General features: G+C 36.1%; 1 protein-coding gene across 2 annotated transcripts in view; it reads right to left on the bottom strand.

Moving 5' to 3' along the window:
• LOC122793781 (receptor-type tyrosine-protein phosphatase eta-like) overlaps window positions 1–18,458 on the bottom strand; it is a 94,453-nt gene that overhangs the window by 17,609 nt on the left and 58,386 nt on the right. Inside the window, exons 6-7 of one of the 2 annotated variants that reach the window (XM_044061971.1) lie at window positions 14,944–15,198; window positions 9,237–9,494 (exon numbers count right to left, since the gene is read on the bottom strand). In XM_044061971.1, the coding sequence (XP_043917906.1) occupies window positions 9,237–9,494; window positions 14,944–15,198 (513 nt within the window). The remainder of the gene's footprint in view (window positions 1–9,236; window positions 9,495–14,943; window positions 15,199–18,458) is intronic. The other variant, XM_044061972.1, reaches the window with a different exon arrangement.

Below are 18,458 nucleotides of genomic sequence, written 5' to 3'. Positions count from 1 at the left end.
TAAAGTATGCTTAAAATAATGCATTGATGCATCTATTACTGCTAAAAATGTTAATAGCATAAAAATAAGCAAAACATTGTACACTATTTCCCTGATGTTTAACTTTGTAGTGAAATTTGCTGTGTGCAAAAATCTGCACTTCTTTTGAAAATTGAAATAAGATGGAATGACTTGACATACCAACTGTTGTTCACATAATTGTGATATAAAACTAATGCCCAATGTGGGTATAATAATATTTTCTTGGCCTCGTTGCCAGCCCTGCTAGAAAAAGAGAACAGTGTATCTTGATTAAACTAAACTGTGCTGTGCAATAGGTCATTCCTTAACATAAACTTTGTGTGATATACCATTAAGTAAAAAACATGTCTGTGTGCATGGATACTTGTCATAAATAATTATATGAGGAATATCAAACTAAAGTCTTGCCCTTCTTAATTTCAATAGTGGCTTGATACTGATCAAACTGTTAAGCCCAGGGGGTCTCCCAGCATCTAGCTTTAATTGCCAAAGGAGTTCTCGGTATTCCAAAGTTGATTCCCAATCACCCCCCCCCGGCATCAGGCTCAACTTGTTCAATTACCAGAAATCTCAGTTTTATGTTTGGACAGGTCAGGGAGTGCTTGTAAAAAGCGTTGGTTTCCTTCTTTTTATTTATATCGTAAAAATGTTCGTATATCCGCTTACGGAATTCCCTTTCCGTTTTTCCTACATAGAAACTGTTACATGTGGTGCAGAAGCCTAAATAGACCACTCCCTTGCTACCACATGTAAAATGGCCAGCTGGGTGGATTTTAAACCTTCTGGATGGAATGGTGATACTTTTTTCTTCCAAGATGGCATGGCATTGGCTACATGCCCCGCATTTGAACGTACCCTTTCTTGCTGGGTTGATTTTCCTTTTAATGTTCTGCTTTTTTTCAAACATTTCCTTAAAATTGGTACCCCTTCTCCTTACAAATGAAGGTTGGTCAGGCAATAGCCCCCTAAACTCTTCAAAGAGGGCGAGTACAGGCCAATATTTTCTTATAGATTCCTCCATTTCCCTTGAATGCAAAGAATAGGTGTAGATAAGGCTGTTCTTAAATTCATTGGTAATAACGGGAACGGAACTGGCTGGTGTGCCCGTTCCCTTGCCCAAGAGGGGTAGGTAAACAGTTCCTCTTTTGGAATTTACCTCCTCGAACAAGCTTTTAAAGAGGTCCAAAGGATAGCCCCTTTCTAGGAACAAACCTTCCAAGAACTTGACTTCTGCCATGTAGTCGTCATGTCCACTACAAATCCTACTTGCCCTGATGAGTTGTCCTTTGACGATGCCTTTTTTCTAGAAAAAAGGATGTGCACTCTCAAAGTGCAGGACAGAGTTGGAGAAAGTGGGTTTGCGATACAGTTTGGATTGAAAACTGTTGTCCAAGTAATTTTTGTATATGGTGACGTCCAAATAATGCAATTGGTCTGGATCGATGGAATGGGTGAACTGCAAAAAATTGGTACTTGCGTTGATGTAGACAAAAAAACTCAAAAGCTCGTCCTCAGACCCTTGCCACAGAATGCAAATATTGCCGAGGTAACGTCTATAGAGAAGCAGATGTTGTTCCCAAGGGGGAACCAACACAAACTTGTGCTCCCATACATGAAGCACCACGTTGGCATAAAAGGTGGCACAAGATGCCCCCATTGCTACTCCTTTACTTTGCTTGAAGAGTTTTCCATTGAAAAAGATGAAATTGTTACGTAGTACGATTTCCATGAATTCAGTGACCAAATTGCTTAGTCTGTTGTTCATGTCGGTTTCCTTGGTGAGAAACTCGCCAAACCAATCCAGACCCTCATCATGAGGAATACTAGAAAAGAGATCCTTGATGTCAATAGTCACCAACAACAAGTCAGGAGAAAACTTGGTAGTAGGAAAATCACACAGAAAATGCCAGGAGTCTTTGCATACATGGTGCTTCATGTATGGGAGCACAAGTTTGTGTTGGTTCCCCCTTGGGAACAACATCTGCTCCTCTATAGACGTTACCTCGATGATATTTGCATTCTGTGGCAAGGGTCTGAGGACGAGCTTTTGAGTTTTTTTGTCTACATCAACGCAAGTACCAATTTTTTGCAGTTCACCCATTCCATCGATCCAGACCAATTGCATTATTTGGACGTCACCATATACAAAAATTACTTGGACAACAGTTTTCAATCCAAACTGTATCACAAACCCACTTTCTCCAACTCTGTCCTGCACTTTGAGAGTGCACATCCTTTTTTCCAGAAAAAAGGCATCGTCAAAGGACAACTCATCAGGGCAAGTAGGATTTGTAGTGGACATGACGACTACATGGCAGAAGTCAAGTTCTTGGAAGGTTTGTTCCTAGAAAGGGGCTATCCTTTGGACCTCTTTAAAAGCTTGTTTGAGGAGGTAAATTCCAAAAGAGGAACTGTTTACCCACCCCTCTTGGGCAAGGGAACGGGCACACCAGCCAGTTCCGTTCCCGTTATTACCAATGAATTTAAGAACAGCTTTATCTACACCTATTCTTTGCATTCAAGGGAAATGGAGGAATCTATAAGAAAATATTGGCCTGTACTCGCCCTCTTTGAAGAGTTTAGGGGCTATTGCCTGACCAACCTTCATTTGTAAGGAGAAGGGGTACCAATTTTAAGGAAATGTTTGAAAAAAAGCAGAACATTAAAAGGAAAATCAACCCAGCAAGAAAGGGTACGTTCAAATGCGGGGCATGTAGCCAATGCCATGCCATCTTGGAAGAAAAAAGTATCACCATTCCATCCAGAAGGTTTAAAATCCACCCAGCTGGCCATTTTACATGTGGTAGCAAGGGAGTGGTCTATTTAGGCTTCTGCACCACATGTAACAGTTTCTATGTAGGAAAAACGGAAAGGGAATTCCGTGGCGGATATCTAACATTTTTACGATATAAATAAAAGAAGGAAACCAACGCTTTTTACAAGCACTCCCTGACCTGTCCAAACATAAAACTGAGATTTATGGTAATGGAACAAGTTGAGCCTGATGCCAGGGGGGGGTGATTGGGAATCAACTTTGGAATACTGAGAACTCCTTTGGCAATTAAAGCTAGATGCTGGGAGACCCCCTGGGCTTAACGGTTTGATCAGTATCAAGCCACTATTGAAATTAAGAAAGGCAAGACTTTAGTTTGATATTCCTCATATAATTATTTATGACAAGTATCCATGCACACAGACATGTTTTTTACTTAATGGTATATCACACAAAGTTTATGTTAAGGAATGACCTATTGCACAGCACAGTTTAGTTTAATCAAGATACACTGTTCTCTTTTTCTAGCAGGGCTGGCAACGAGGCCAAGAAAATATTATTATACCCACATTGGGCATTAGTTTTATATCACAATTATGTGAACAACAGTTGGTATGTCAAGTCATTCCATCTTATTTCAATTTTCAAAAGAAGTGCAGATTTTTGCACACAGCAAATTTCACTACAAAGTTAAACATCAGGGAAATAGTGTACAATGTTTTGTTTATTTTTATGCTATTAACATTTTTAGCAGTAATAGATGCATCAATGCATTATTTTAAGCATACTTTACTACTAGTTTTATACATTTTGTTTTAATGGACTTTTTAAATATGTGGAAAAGCGCACAGTCTCTTTAAAATATCAATTGGCAGTGCTTCCTAATTAATTTAGGATTCTCAAGGTATATAAGACACCTGATTTAACAGCATGGTGTCACTTGATAAAGCTCAGAATTTGTCTGAGCGAAAGCGCTTGTGTGTTATCATTCTGTGGTTCTAAATAAAGGAATTATTTGAATTCGTTTGGTGCCTACCTGGATTTATTGAATCTGCTTTGGTGAACTTACAACGAACTGTTCCATCTCCTGGCTGTGTGTGTATTTACTTCCTGGTTTGGTTCTTTGCTGTTTAATTGACTTCTTTTTCTGTACAGTGGCAATGAGAACACAGGTTGTCCCAAAGTTAAACCTCTTGATATACACAGTACAACTAGCTAATATTACCATAGATGGTCTCAGTTTATATTTTCAAACTAACACTGATATTTATAATCATCCAAATTCCATTAAATTGTGAATATAATCCATGATGTATGTAAATTTAAATTCGAACCATTAATGTTTATATTTGGAAGATGTTACATATGCTGTATTGTAAAAGGCCATACGGTTTCTTTAATAAGGTACTGATGTAAATTCCAAAAACAAATAAGATGGGAGGTCATTGAAATGCTCTCTTGTGAAAATATTTCATGACTTGTTTGCTCAAATGGACCTCAGTGGGACTCCATATTCGACTATTCCTCATAGTTTTAGCTAAAAGTAAAGCCACATCTGATAGGGACCTTAACTGGGTACTGCTATAAACAGAACTAGGTAGATGCACAAAAAATATTCTATCCATTGTATATACCTTACCTCCTTCATCATTAAATTGCTGTCAAAACAGACATCCTTGATATATTATGAAAAATCGTAAGCTAATTGCACTCATTGATCTAAACATGGTTTATACTGTTCCAAGGAAAGTACAACTAGCTATATTACTTGCCTCTGCTAATCTCACTCAATGAGTGAAAGAAGGCTCCAGGCCAAATCAGGCTGCAGGTGATAGTTCAGCCTTAGCTATCTGAATTACTAATTTCCAAGACAATCTAAAGACAATACAGATTCTATCAAACTAAGTGATCACTATCTTTTTCTGTTATACTTGACTTTAAAAGTGATCTAGCGAAAAGCCACTGAAGATTTTTCTCACTGGATCTGCTCCTGATCCTTCTAAAAATATTCTACTAACCAAGTTAGATCTTCAGGACAGGAAACCCCTGTATGAATACACAGAGTCAGATTTGGCCCCATCTGCTTTATACAACCCTTTAAACATTGTGCAGGAAAACCTGTAGACAGTCAAAAGAGAAAATATGATGGAAATAATAACTCTTGATGCTCACCATACATTTATCTGCATATACAAAGCAAAAAAAGGCCTGATAGGCTTGGGAAAAGATTTATATAGCCGTGAAAAATATGCCCACTACTAAGAGCTAAAATAAAACACAAGGATTAACATTAACTATGCAAAGACTGAATACTTTAGAAACTTAAAATGCACATCTTAACTGATCCCTCTGCAGCAAATAAATAAATAAATAAAAGATGGTGCAGTGCTGCCGTGGTTGCATTGTTACCTCACAGTAAGAGGTTCTCCAGTTCAGTTCTTGGCTGGGGTGCCTACTGTGTGGAGTCTGCATGTCCTCCCTGCATCCCTATGGGTTTCCCACATTACAAAGACATGCATCTGGAAGGTTTTACCCCAGGCCTCCGCTGAAAAGAGGCTTTGTTCCAAGTCAGACTTTCTCAGTAAACAAATGTCAAATAAATAAATGAATACTATAATAAAACTGGAACAAGTCTCAATAAACACTCTTATACACACACACACACACACACACACACACACACACACACACACACACACACACACACACACACACACACACACACCTCAATTATAACTATTTAGACATAGGCCAATATTCTACAGGGGTGTCACCCTATTATGCTCTCAGCTTATACATAACCACCCTTGGAAATAATTGCAAATCAATTGCACTCTTTATATAGATTATTTGATGACAGCATTGGCACATAACACCTAGCATCCACTAAAAATATAAAAGAGGTGAGCTCTCTAATGGTTAACAAATAACAAGCTAACTATCAACACTCACAAATCATCTGTTATGGTCTATGATACCTCAAATCTTCTCACTTCCATTCTTTAACTTTAATTTAGACATCCCAGTGGTGCTGCATTCCTTCTACTTCAGAGTACAAATATCTAGGATAAACTTCAATCAAATTTTTTCATGCTCATACCAACTCTTAAGTTTACAAAGTACTTGCTCAACTCAATGAATAATACAAAAGAAGTGACCTACTTATATAAAAGCTGGTAGAGTCATTTGCATTAATGTACCAGTCCCCATACTTGCATATATCTAAAAGCTACATTCTTCCATTCCTCCCGGAATACATCCTTGCTTTAAACAACCAAACGTAAATTTCTCAAATTCATCCATTAGCCCACTTTAGAGACCATCACCCTATTACTATTCATAAGAGTAAATTGTTAGAGTGCAAAAAAAATTACATTCTCTCAAGCTATCTCTACCTAAAAACTCTGAAAGAATGTTGCCTTCCTCTAAAAGACAAGTTTCAAATTAAACAATAATGTATACTGTGATTCTGACTGACGAAATTTATCTTGATCTTGCAACTGCATTTGATAATATTCCACAGGATGTTATACAAATACTGAAAGACTGGAATATCAATGATTATGCTGTGAAGTAGAAAGAATGCTAATCTGCAGATTGATATTCATGTCTTAAAGAAGAGTATTTCAAGGGGATTTGCAACAGTAAGCAGTGATCCAAAAGGCTCAGTATTGGATTCTGTGTTATTCAACATCTTTATAAATTCTTTATCAGTAGAATAAAAGTGCATGAAAACTTGAAGTATATTTATAAAAATTGATCCGCATAAAGCATTTCAGACTATTTAGCTGTTTATCTGTCAGATAAAATAGCATAAGGTTTAACACAAATAAATGCACATATAGAAGCAAATAAATACATGCATAAATACACATTATCCATTTTCAGTAAATTGACAGAATTTAATGGAAACAAAATAATATAAATATTTTGGTATACTATTGTCAAGCAAATTAATCTTTGATTCTTATATTAACTTGATTTAAAGCACTGTTATTGTACTATAAGGCACTTTTTTATAATACTTCCATCAAGAAATATAAAAATCATGCTATCCCTATCTTAGACAATGGCGAGACCTTTGTTAGAATACAGTCTGAATTTTGTATATATTAACTAGGACAGATACTGATTAAATGGAAATATGAAGAAATATTCTATTAAAAGGATTTATTGAGTGAATTAAAAGCCATAAAGAAAGGTTGTGAATTTAAATTATTTTCTGTATACTACATAATATTGAAAGACATTTGATGCAGGTGCGTATTATTTCAAAAAGAAAGGGAAAGTGTAAAAACATCTTAAGTATAGACGCAAGCCACATCAGGGACACTAGGCACAGCAGTCTGATGTTGAAATTGAAGGGTGTCATACATTTATGAGAATAACATGGACATAGAATAAAATACCAATAATTGTTAAATAATCAGAAAACTCAAAATATTTTAAAAGAATGCTAGGTGGTTAATTTGGTGGTACAGAGTATGCACCGAGACAGCTAAGAAAATAACTTGCACCTACATACACACCAAAATAATGAAACTTTGAAACCAATTCAGTAAGAAATACTGAAGGTATTCAACTATAAAAGCTTTCATTGACTATTGCTACCTGTAAAAAAGACCTTACTAAAATAGTCCCAGTAGCATGGATCAATGTTTCACAAAATATAAAGACAAACAACAATCTTTGCTTTTTTTATAAACTATCTCAAAACCTATACGAGAAAACATAACAAATGTGTCATAATGACCCTGGGTAAAACACTGCCCACTTTTCTTGTTCTAATTACATCGTTTTATCATTTTCACTGACAACTAACTGTTCTCCAGTACTGCACCACAAATATTATAAGGGAGGGTAGTGGCTTCTGAAAGTACTACATTCATAAATATCTCTTTCAGTGAGTATGATGATTTTATTGGGCCTGCAGACTCATCTTCCTATTTTTCTTCTATTTCTTTTTAAGTGCTGTAAATTGTGTAAATATTGCACCATTCATATGAAACAGATTGTATGAATTTAGTCAAAAGCATTATTTATTTATACTATTGAAAAGGTACTAATTAATAGGGTAAAGCAGTTAGTAAATGTGTTCCTAGGTCATACAGCGTTTACTAGTCTCCACTTTAAATGTTGCTGATGTTATTTCTGATGTTCTTTTCTTTTTTCAATACGGTACATCTCATGTCTATAAACATTCTTTAGACCAGTTCAATTACCTGGTTAACAAATATGTCAGTAAGTAAGTAAATATATAAGCAAGTGATTAACTAATTAAGTAAATGAATAAATAAATATCTGAATGGTCCTTCTAAAAAAATGTGGCACTTTCGTACTTCTTTATTTATTATCTTAGACACGAATCTTATGTCATAGAGTACACTTCAACGACACATATTGGCAGTTGTATTAGACATTAATTTATAGATACAGGATAAAAAATTAGCAGATAAATAACTGTGTAGCTTATGAAGGAGGTGAGTAACTTAAAAATGACAGGTTAGTATATCACCTATGTTATTATGATTGCACTCTTTTTGTTTCAATACAGTCACACTCTTTTTGTGGACTGCATCTTTAAAAAGGGGCAGCACAAATATAAAACATTTATCCCAAGGCTAAATATTAGTATTTAAACTTTCAATGCCAATTATTAGTATGTAAACTTTTAACTTTACCTGTTTCCAGTTCAAATAAAACAAGTTTTTGTTTTTATGTCATACCAGTGGCTTTAGCCAGTCTAATCAAGGAAAAAAAGTTTCCTCTGACCCTTTAAACAAATGCAGGACATGTTGGACAGAAAAGGGGAAGCGAGAAGCTGTTGGGACATCTTTAATTAGGCAACAAAAGAAAGTCATGCAGAGAATAATGGTGGGAAGAATGAGAAATGAAGACAATAATAATGCCATGAAATTATGTAGATAAAAAGATAAAATCATTTAAAACTATCCATAAAGTTTGTTAGCTAAACAATGTTACTGCAACACATTTTGTCATAACTACCTCCCATGTGCAATGCAAGAAAGGCATAACACATTTTAGATTTAAAGAAAACGTATAGTAAGGGAAATTGTTTCTATTAAACAAGGAAATGATTAAGCTGTAAGGCATACTGCCAAAAGTTTATGGAAGCTAAGACATCTAAAATCAGAATCCTGGACTATCAAATACAAGTCTTGAAAAAAGTAAATGGAAATGTAGAGGGGAAAATTTAACATCAATGTGAGTCTAAACTATGTAAGTACATGTGTTAAACAACAGCTATACAAATACCATAATTCTGCATTCATTAACATTAGGAATGGTAGAAGATGAAGAAAGGCTTCATCAGTTTAATCTCACACCCTCAGTACATCACAGCAATTCATATTACCAGCAAAGAAACATACTTAAAGAAAATCAGAATACCATTAAAGAATAAAATATAAATGTTACTTACGAACATAAATGGTTTTAGAAACCGGGCCACTTTCCGATACGTTATCTTTGCCCATCACATATACGCTGATGGTATAGTTGGTTCCCGGAATTACATCACTAAACACTGTTCTCTCTGTGGTTGTTGTAATATTCGTTGATGGAGCTCCCACCATCATTACAAAGTAGGAGCTTTTGTCTCCAAATGGTGCTGACCAGTTGACAGAAATATAGGTTTTGTTAACAACTGTAGCTTGAAGGCCTGTAACATTGCCAGGTACTGAAAAATAAAGCATTAAGATATCATACATTAGAATATAAGACAAACAGTAAAGTTAAAACCCATTTTTTGCAAAGGAAGCTCAGCTATGGAATGCTGATAGCCGTAAGGCAAACTGGGAAAAGAGTGACTGGAAATGTCCAATATCCATACTATTATGTCATTTCTTCTTATTGCATTACCAAGTCAGATGTTGACAACATTTGAACATAATGTTTAAAAATACGAAATCCACATTGCTATCATACTGAGACTGCCATGCTTACATTCACTTTCTATTAGTCTAGAACATACAAACGTTTGTAATATTGTTTTCTTTCATTTTGAGCTATTCTTCTCTGCTAATAAACATATTTTAAATGTTTCTTCTTTGAGACATTTTAACATGCTATAAACATTTACAGTTATGCTGCAGTTTTGTCATTAACTTGTACTGCAAATGCTGCATCCGCACACACACACACACACACACACACGCATATATATATATATATATATATATATATATATATATATATACACACACACACACACACACACACACACACACACACACACACACATACACATATATACACATATATGTATATGTTTATATATGTATGTGTCTGTGTATGTTTATTGACTGTTAAATAAGGATTCATCCTTCAAACTACAGTAGGACAGTAGAGTTATACTTCCGTAGCTGTTGGTTGGCTGCATAGAGTAGAGTTTGAAGGTTAAAAAAAAAATGACACAGCAGATGCCTACAGACATTATAGAACAAAAAAAAATCTGCCAGCACTGAGGGAGACATCAAAAATCTTTCACTGCTCACAAGCCATAGCCCAGAGGAATTCTGACCAAAAGCCAGACAGTGGCCAACCACAATACACAGGAAAAGGGATTTGGTGGAATTAGCACCAGGGTGATATTAAATAAATGAGATGCAATAAATACACATACCAGAGCCCTGTGTCTTCAAAAATGTGGATGATGTGATACTACACATGTACATGCTCATTAGCTATCATTCATATAGGTTCACCTACACAGTGATTGTGTTTACATAAGTCTCATGGCAGTCATATATAAGACAATAATGGTGTAATCCATGGAATAAAGGGACTATGGCCCACTAGAAGAAATTTTTGATGCAGTAGAACATAAAAAAGCAGCTGTTCATGTGTTTGTTCCTTGGTGTTTCACAGTAATCCCTCATCATACATGTCCATCTGGTGACTAGCAGCAGCAGAGTGCGACACTTCAATACCAATACAATATGCTAGGTATATCAGCCTGAGTGTTAACAGTGAACATCAGGTGTCAAATGCTTGAAGTTCACAATTTAATGTGCTAGGCCATGGTTTGGGGCACTGAGTAGCTGCTGGGGTGAAAGGTGAAAAAGTGCTGCATGCAGTACTTCAGCCATCAGGTGGAACAACCACCACTGTGTGCACAAGTAGGACAGTACTGGAACAGCTATCAATGAGATTGGGACTACAGAAGAGTGAAATGAGCAATGGGCCTCAGAAGGTACTGCTAGGTAGTGTTAGTTGTGACTTGCTGGTTGGTACCTGTCAACGATGTGCTGGTCCCTGTGATGGATAACAATCTGATGGTTTAGATTGGCCTGAAGAAATTTCCCTACAGAGACAAGATGCTGTAGTGTGTGTATGTCTGCGTGTGTGTGTGTGTGTGTGTGTGTGTGTGTGTGTGTGTGTGTGTGTGTGTGTGTGTGTGTGTGTGTGCATGTGTGCGTGTGTGTGTGTGTGTGTGTGTGTGTGTGTGTGTGTGTGTGTGTATGTACATTATGTGTGTACATGTGTACGTGTGGTGTGCATGTTTGTTTGTCTGTTTGTATGTATTTCAATGTTCTTGTTTTTGATGTGTGTGTGTGTGTGTGTGTGTGTGTGTGTGTGTGTGTGTGTGTGTGTGTGTGCGCGCTTGTGAGATTAACAAAAAAAAACCCCAAAGAATTAATTAAATTATTTTGCAATAATAAAGAACAAACTTCACTGACTTCAGAAGATGCCATTCGTCAATATTCTCAATGTGGATTCCCTGACATTTTATTGAATTTAATTCCTTTGATGTTCAACCGGATGAAACACACTGTCTGAAGCATTATCTTGATGAAAACCACATGTATATCTGTAAAAATGCATAAGTGTATGTGCATTTGTGTGTTTGTATATGTAAGTTTATATATATATATATATATATATATATATATATATATATATGTGTGTGTGTGTGTGTGTGTGTGTGTGTGTGTGTGTGTGTGTGCGTGTGTTTGTGTATGCCTACGTGTATGCATATGTGTACATGCAAATATGCCTGGATATGTGGGTGTGTTTATTTGTATATGCATGTACATATGTGAATGCATACATTCATGTGTGTCGGCATGCAAACAGATGTGGATATAGATGGGTTTCTAAGTCTCTTAGTTGATATGTTAGTAGCTTTGTTTTTAATTACATATGTTGATGTGTTGGTATGCATGCATATGTGTCTGTATAAATGTTTACTCGTGTGTGTGTGTGTGTGTGTGTGTGTGTGTGTGTGTGTGTGTGTGTGTGTGTGTGTGTGTGTGTTTAAATACATATTCATCTGTGATTTTTGAGCTCTCATCTTTAGCCACATACTCATGTATTTTGGAAAAGTATTATTAATCTTGTAGAATGAATCTGTGTATATCTAAACGAAGACAAGAAGAAAAAAAGACAACTGTATTTGGAGGATAAACTGCTTTACTGAAAGGGTATATCCATTCTAGAATAGTGTTCCAAGAAAAAATAATCTAATTAGTATTACTGACCACCTAGTCAAATATTCTGAAGGGGGGAGGTGGTGTTCACAAGAGTTATGTAATAATAGGCAGGCCATTCAGAGATTTCTTGTTTGAACACTGTAGTCTAGAAATGCATGCATATATGCTTGCACATTTATAGCCTGAGACGCTAGTGTCTGTAGGGTAAGAAGGCATAACGATCTTTTTTAGTACCATAATGCTCATGGCAGGGGATGGAATTCTAATGGTTCTATAGTATATAATGTGTATGTTTGCAATGTTGTCTCCAGGTTCCCTGGCTCAATCATTCAGGTAATAGCACAAGCACTTTGTGCAGATATATGGGTATTGTTCAGCTTCATTCTACAATAAAATCTTTGGTAAGTATTGCATAGTCTGTTTCTTTATGGCAAAAGCTAAATTCTGCTGTACAATCTGACTTTTATAAATTGCTGGCTGTCAGTGATGCATGTTATGTGCAGGTGCCTTCCATTTCACCATGGCTAACATCTGTAGACACATTATGATACTGAGTCAGGTTCTGTGGAAAGATAAGTCTGCATAGGTTGTGTCTGAATCTGAACTATACATTGCACACAGCAGTATTTAGAAAGACATACTTTCTGCCGTTTCATGTCTGTTAGATTTTAATTTATATGTCTATTGTTTTCATAACCAGTACACACAGTAATGTTTTTCTGTTCTGTGTTCTTCATATTTTTCTGCTACTGTGCTCTACATTAATGCTTTAATAGCACTGATTAAAACAAAAGGAGCTTAATTAACTCATTTTGTAAAAGTGATGACCATATTTCACTGACTTCAGGAGATATTATTAGTTAATAATCTCTTTGCAGCTGTTCATACATATTCTTGAGTTTAATTTGATTGAAATTCAACCAGATGAAACATACTGTCTGTAGCACTGTCCTGATAAAAATCATAAAAAGATGTTTGTTTTTGTATATGTGTGTGTGTGTGTGTGTGTGTGTGTGTGTGTGTGTGTGTGTGTGTTTGTGTGTATGGGGGGGTAATATTGCCATGTACTAACTGCTGGCTAAAACGTTATACATTTCTCCTACATTTAAGTATAGCTTTCAAGTCTTTGTACTAAAAGAAGTCAGTTTGCACATTGCATTAAACTGCATTTTGCTATATGTATTCCTTCTGAACAGCTGTAACATGTTTCCAGGATCATTGGAATTTGGGCTTATTAAGAACATTAAAAAAATATCTGTTAGTCATGTATATATGGATGTATATGGGTTAAGCAATGGCATGGGTAGTAGATAAAAATGGTCTTGTACCAGTCCACCATCCTGGTTAACAAGCTACAGACTAAAAAAATAAAAAAAACATGAATAGATAAAATAAACTTTAAAACTGCATAACAATGAACAAGGAAAAAAGACACCACAAAGGTAATCACTGTCAAACTGAAAGTAGGAATGTCAACACCAGAGATGTCCTGCGTAGAACAATGTAGAACAATGATCATGGTACTTAACATTAGGAAAGTCCTATGTAGAGCAATGTAGAACAATGATTGTGGCATTTAACATTAGGAAAGTCCTACATAGAACAATGCAAAACAATGATCATGGCATTTAATATTAGGAAAGTCCTACGTAGAACAATGTGGAACGATGGTCTTGATGCTTAACATTAGGAAATTCCTATGTAGAACAATGCCGAACAATGATCAAGGCATTTAACATTAGGAAAGTCCTGTGTAGAACAATGAAAACAATGATCATGGTACTTAACATTAAGGAAATTAAGTCAGCAAGTTTAAACTCGATCTACTTTACACTCAACAAAGTGCAGATGCATTGTGCCAAAGGGCCCTGTTCCTATGATGTGGTATGTTGTGATTCAAAGATAAATTAGGCACAATGAGGAAAGAGCTCATTATGGGCTAAATTGCATGCCTCTGATTCGAGTTACCTACCATTAGGCATTGATCAGGACTTCCAGCTGTAGGTAACTGTGTTGGCAGCTACATGGTGGAAACAGGGGCATATTTTCATACTTTTTGAATAGCAACATAATCCTTAACTTCACAGAAGACAAAGATTATCTGAATATGTCTTAGCCATTTTAGCGTAATGTGTATAGGATGAGAAGATTTAGAATATCTTTGTACAATTTTTGTACCCAATAAGTAGAATGGTGTTCAGTATAATGTTTTTATATCTGTCAGGAAACCATTACTCTAACTCACTTTAAGTGGGCCATATTTTCTTATCATGTTATGAGATGTATTAGGAACAGTGAGTTTTATTGGGTGGAAAACAGGTGAAAAAAGTTTAAAGAAAATTAAGATCTGCTTATCCAGAAATAAATTAAATTCGTTATATGAGAGGGAGAATGGACAAGTAGTCTTTTCTTCCATCTAAATGTATTTTTTATAGAGAAAGACATGCTACTAGGCACACCATTCATGCTCCTGTTTTTATAGGAGCTGTTCTTTCTGTTTATTTTAACCTAAGATGAATGCACATATACCTTATTTGTTAATATTAAATTTACTATTCTGTTCTTTTTATTGTTGCTGAATATGTAATTGATCATTTAAATGGCTATCATATAAAAATAAAAATATGTTACATTGACATTTACTTGAACATTGTCAATAAAGAGAAAGGATATTGGGAAATATTTATATCTTACTTGTGAAGGCGGAAATCTCTGAAGCAGATCCCACAGTTACACCATCTCCAGCTAAAGCTGCGACTATGAATGAGTTGTTTGTTCCAGGTATAAGGCCATTTATAGTCATGGATGTTATATAACCCATTTGTCCTCCTTTGGGAAGTCCATCTCCAAATACAAGATATGACATAGCATTTAAGACAGCATTCCAGCCCAAAGATATAGACGTTGCAGTTACACTTGTCACAAAAAGATTTGTGATAGAGCCAGGTCCTGGGAAAATAAAAAGAAGGCTTACATCTTTTCAGTGAATTGGACACACACTTAATGCATATCTTTTTCGCATAGTTACTGTCTGTTTGGGAACCATATTTTCACACATACTGAGCTATGATACTTTAATTTCTGGTAATTTCTGGTAGGCTAGAGTACATCAACGGTTTATTTATCAGTTTATTCACACAGCTTCACGGACAGTCCAGTAGGTCAAAATTCATTTATGATGGACTTCTGTTTAATGAAATTTCAGACAATGTACAACAAATGACAAAAACAACAAATGAAAGGTAACACTTGATTAAAACCTGCAGAACGAACACAACACATTGCAATAAAAAAATTGTCATTAGTCGAAACTATTATTTGTAATATGGAAAGTATATACTTTTTGTTAATTTCAAAATTAGAAAATTGAGTTGGTTGGAAAGAAAGAAAGGAACAATTAGAAATTGGTGGACTGGTATGTTAAGTATGGAGACAGAAGAGATTAATTGTATATTGAGGTTATTAGGTGCATGAAATGAAACTGCTTATAAAAGAGAGTATGTTACTGTGAGGTAATGGCACCACAGGACCGAGATCAAGAAGTCAGCAGAGACATGAAGTGCATACATGTGACAAGAAAATGGTAGAGAAAAGAGAAGAGAAAGAAAAAAGACTGAGAGAAGATTGGAACCATAACAGTGATAACATGAAGAGATTAAACTTGGAGAACATTGAAGACTAAAGATAAACATATAATAGTTATGTAGCAGGGGGGTGGCATAGATTTTACGGTTGAACTCCAAATTCTAGATTGTAGATTCCCCCTCAAGAATTGTGATTGTATTAGATGCATAAAGGGCGGGTTCAGGCACCTAGGCAGTGAGACATTTCCCTGTAGTACATTTGACTGGGGACACATGGCTGAAGTGACATTCAGCTGCAGAGAAATATGACTGTTTGCAAATTCCCTGTGGGAAAAGAGAAGCACACACTGCTATACTCACAGCTTTAATAACCAAATGCATGGCGGCAGAAAAAGTAATGAGTGTTGTGCTCAGTGTACAGCACATGCTTATGTAACTATAACATGTAGAAGTGTGCTACAGCATGCAGGAAATCTTGCAGGCTACTGTAGTCACATTTATGATCCAGTACGAATTTTAGGTAATGTTCCCTAGACACTGAAGGGAGTAGTGGTCCACACACTCCAGTTATAAAGGCACTGTTCATTGTTCCCTGCATTGTTACTGCCACTGACATGCCCTCTGGCCAGCCTGCTTCTGATGCCTGCCGTATTGCCTGCTGTCTCATGTTCACTTGGGGACCATGGGCAATGTTTTCCCCCTGTGCATTTGGTTGTTAAAGCTGTGAGTATGGCAGTGTGTGCTTCTCTTTGCCCACAGGGAATTTGTAAACAGTCATATTTCTCTGCAGCTGAATGTCACTTCAGCCATGTGTCCCCAGTCAAATGTACCACAGGGAAATGTCTCGCTGCCTAGGTGCCTGAACCCGCGTGTTGTTTGTGGTGTGAATCGTGAGACCATATCCACAGTGGACATGAGACTATTGGTTATTATTATTATTATAATCTGGCACAGTCATTATCCTCCAGAATTCTCCTATCTCTCACTGACTCTATCATTGTCAGACTTTTTAGATTATTTAGGTGTAACTCAGTGGTAAAGAGCACAGTATTGTGGGAAAATCATGGTGTAGAATGAGCAGACAAGGATTGTTATTGTTATAATTTGTCCTCTTGATTGTCTTCAAGTGTTGATAAAGTTTTTCCTGACTCGCCATACATACAGGTAGAGCATCTCTGTAATGACAACTCACTTCAGCTCTGACCAACAGGAGAGAATCACAGATGTAGCACATATTTCTGATATTCCAATAGTGGGGATCAACAGAAGTTGATATGACAAGTTCTTGAGGTTTTAAGCTATTAACATAGAAATTCTTCTTGATACTGGTTATGTACTCCCTTCTATATCATCACATATGTCTTGGTTTAAAGTTAATACTATATTGTTAATGCTATTTTTTGTGTTAATGTGAAAAAGAAAGGTATTGTCATTACTAGACTTCTTTGCCATTCTAGTATACAGATGTAGCAAACTGTAATTGGATTTAGCTAGGTAATAAAAGTCATCCACAGGGTAAAGGGTTCAGCTTTTTATCCTTGAAAAGGATGAAGCTGCTTGTTTTTTTTCTTAACAGACATTAACAACAGGACAGCCTCTCAATGCATTTAAACATGTTGCTTCTCATGGAGCATTAATGGTTTAAACAATCCAGTTAAAAAAATACAGAGTATTCAGTTGCCTTAAGGGATTTGAATCAAATATGGTGGCATTACAATAAATACATCAGGATATTAGGGGACATGCAAAGCTATAAGGAGAATACAGGAGTTGGGACATTGTGGGCAAGCTCCACACTTGTAAGTTCCCACTCTTTTGGCGTTCCTTCTGCCAGAACCATAACTTTCAAATATGTTCTTTATGCTTCTTCCTTTCCTAAAAACAAATTTAATAGGTGTCCTGAAGTTAAGGTCCAAATCTGATAAGGCACTGAATCTCCCCCATTCATCCTTGAAGGATTCTATAATAACATTACTGCCCCCATTGTAGCCAACCACTACAATATTCTCGTAACCAGAATTTTTACTTATGGTCACGTCACCCCATGTTTTAATCTCTTCAACACCTAGTATTGGTACAAATCTATCATGCCTGTGTGAAGTCACCTCATAAACAATTTTCTCAACCATACAGGCAGGATAACCCTTTTCTAAAAACATTTTCTCCAAAAGATACACTTCTTTTGAAAAATCTAGGTCATCTGAGGTAATCCTGCTACCCCTGACTAGTTGACATTTAACAATACTCTTCTTCTGGGCAAATGGGTGTGCACTATGGAAATGGAGGAATGAATTGCAATATGTATCTTTCCTATAAACCTCAGATTTAATTTTTTTATTTTCCTTGTCCTTGGTAATCTTGACATCCAAGTAATCAATAGAATCAAATCCACATTTATAAGTGAATTTCAAAAACTTAGTAGTGGAGACAATATCTACTTTGGTGGTGGTGCTGCGGTAGCACTGTCACCTCACAGTAAGACGTTGTCCTGTTCAATTCTCAGCTAGAGTGACTTCTGTGTGGAGACATGCGTGAATGGGCGTACCTTCGTTGAAGGTTGTGCATCAGGGCTGGCAACTTGGCATGTAAAAATCTACTGCCAATCATTAGCAGACTGGAGTTCCG

This window comes from Protopterus annectens, chromosome 2.part0, assembly GCF_019279795.1.
Source record: "Protopterus annectens isolate FY-2018-M chromosome 2.part0, PAN1.0, whole genome shotgun sequence".
In the NCBI taxonomy this organism is placed as follows: Eukaryota; Metazoa; Chordata; order Ceratodontiformes; family Protopteridae; genus Protopterus; species Protopterus annectens.
Note: the sequence above shows the minus strand (reverse complement) of the source record. Positions and strands in the feature narration are given on the sequence as shown.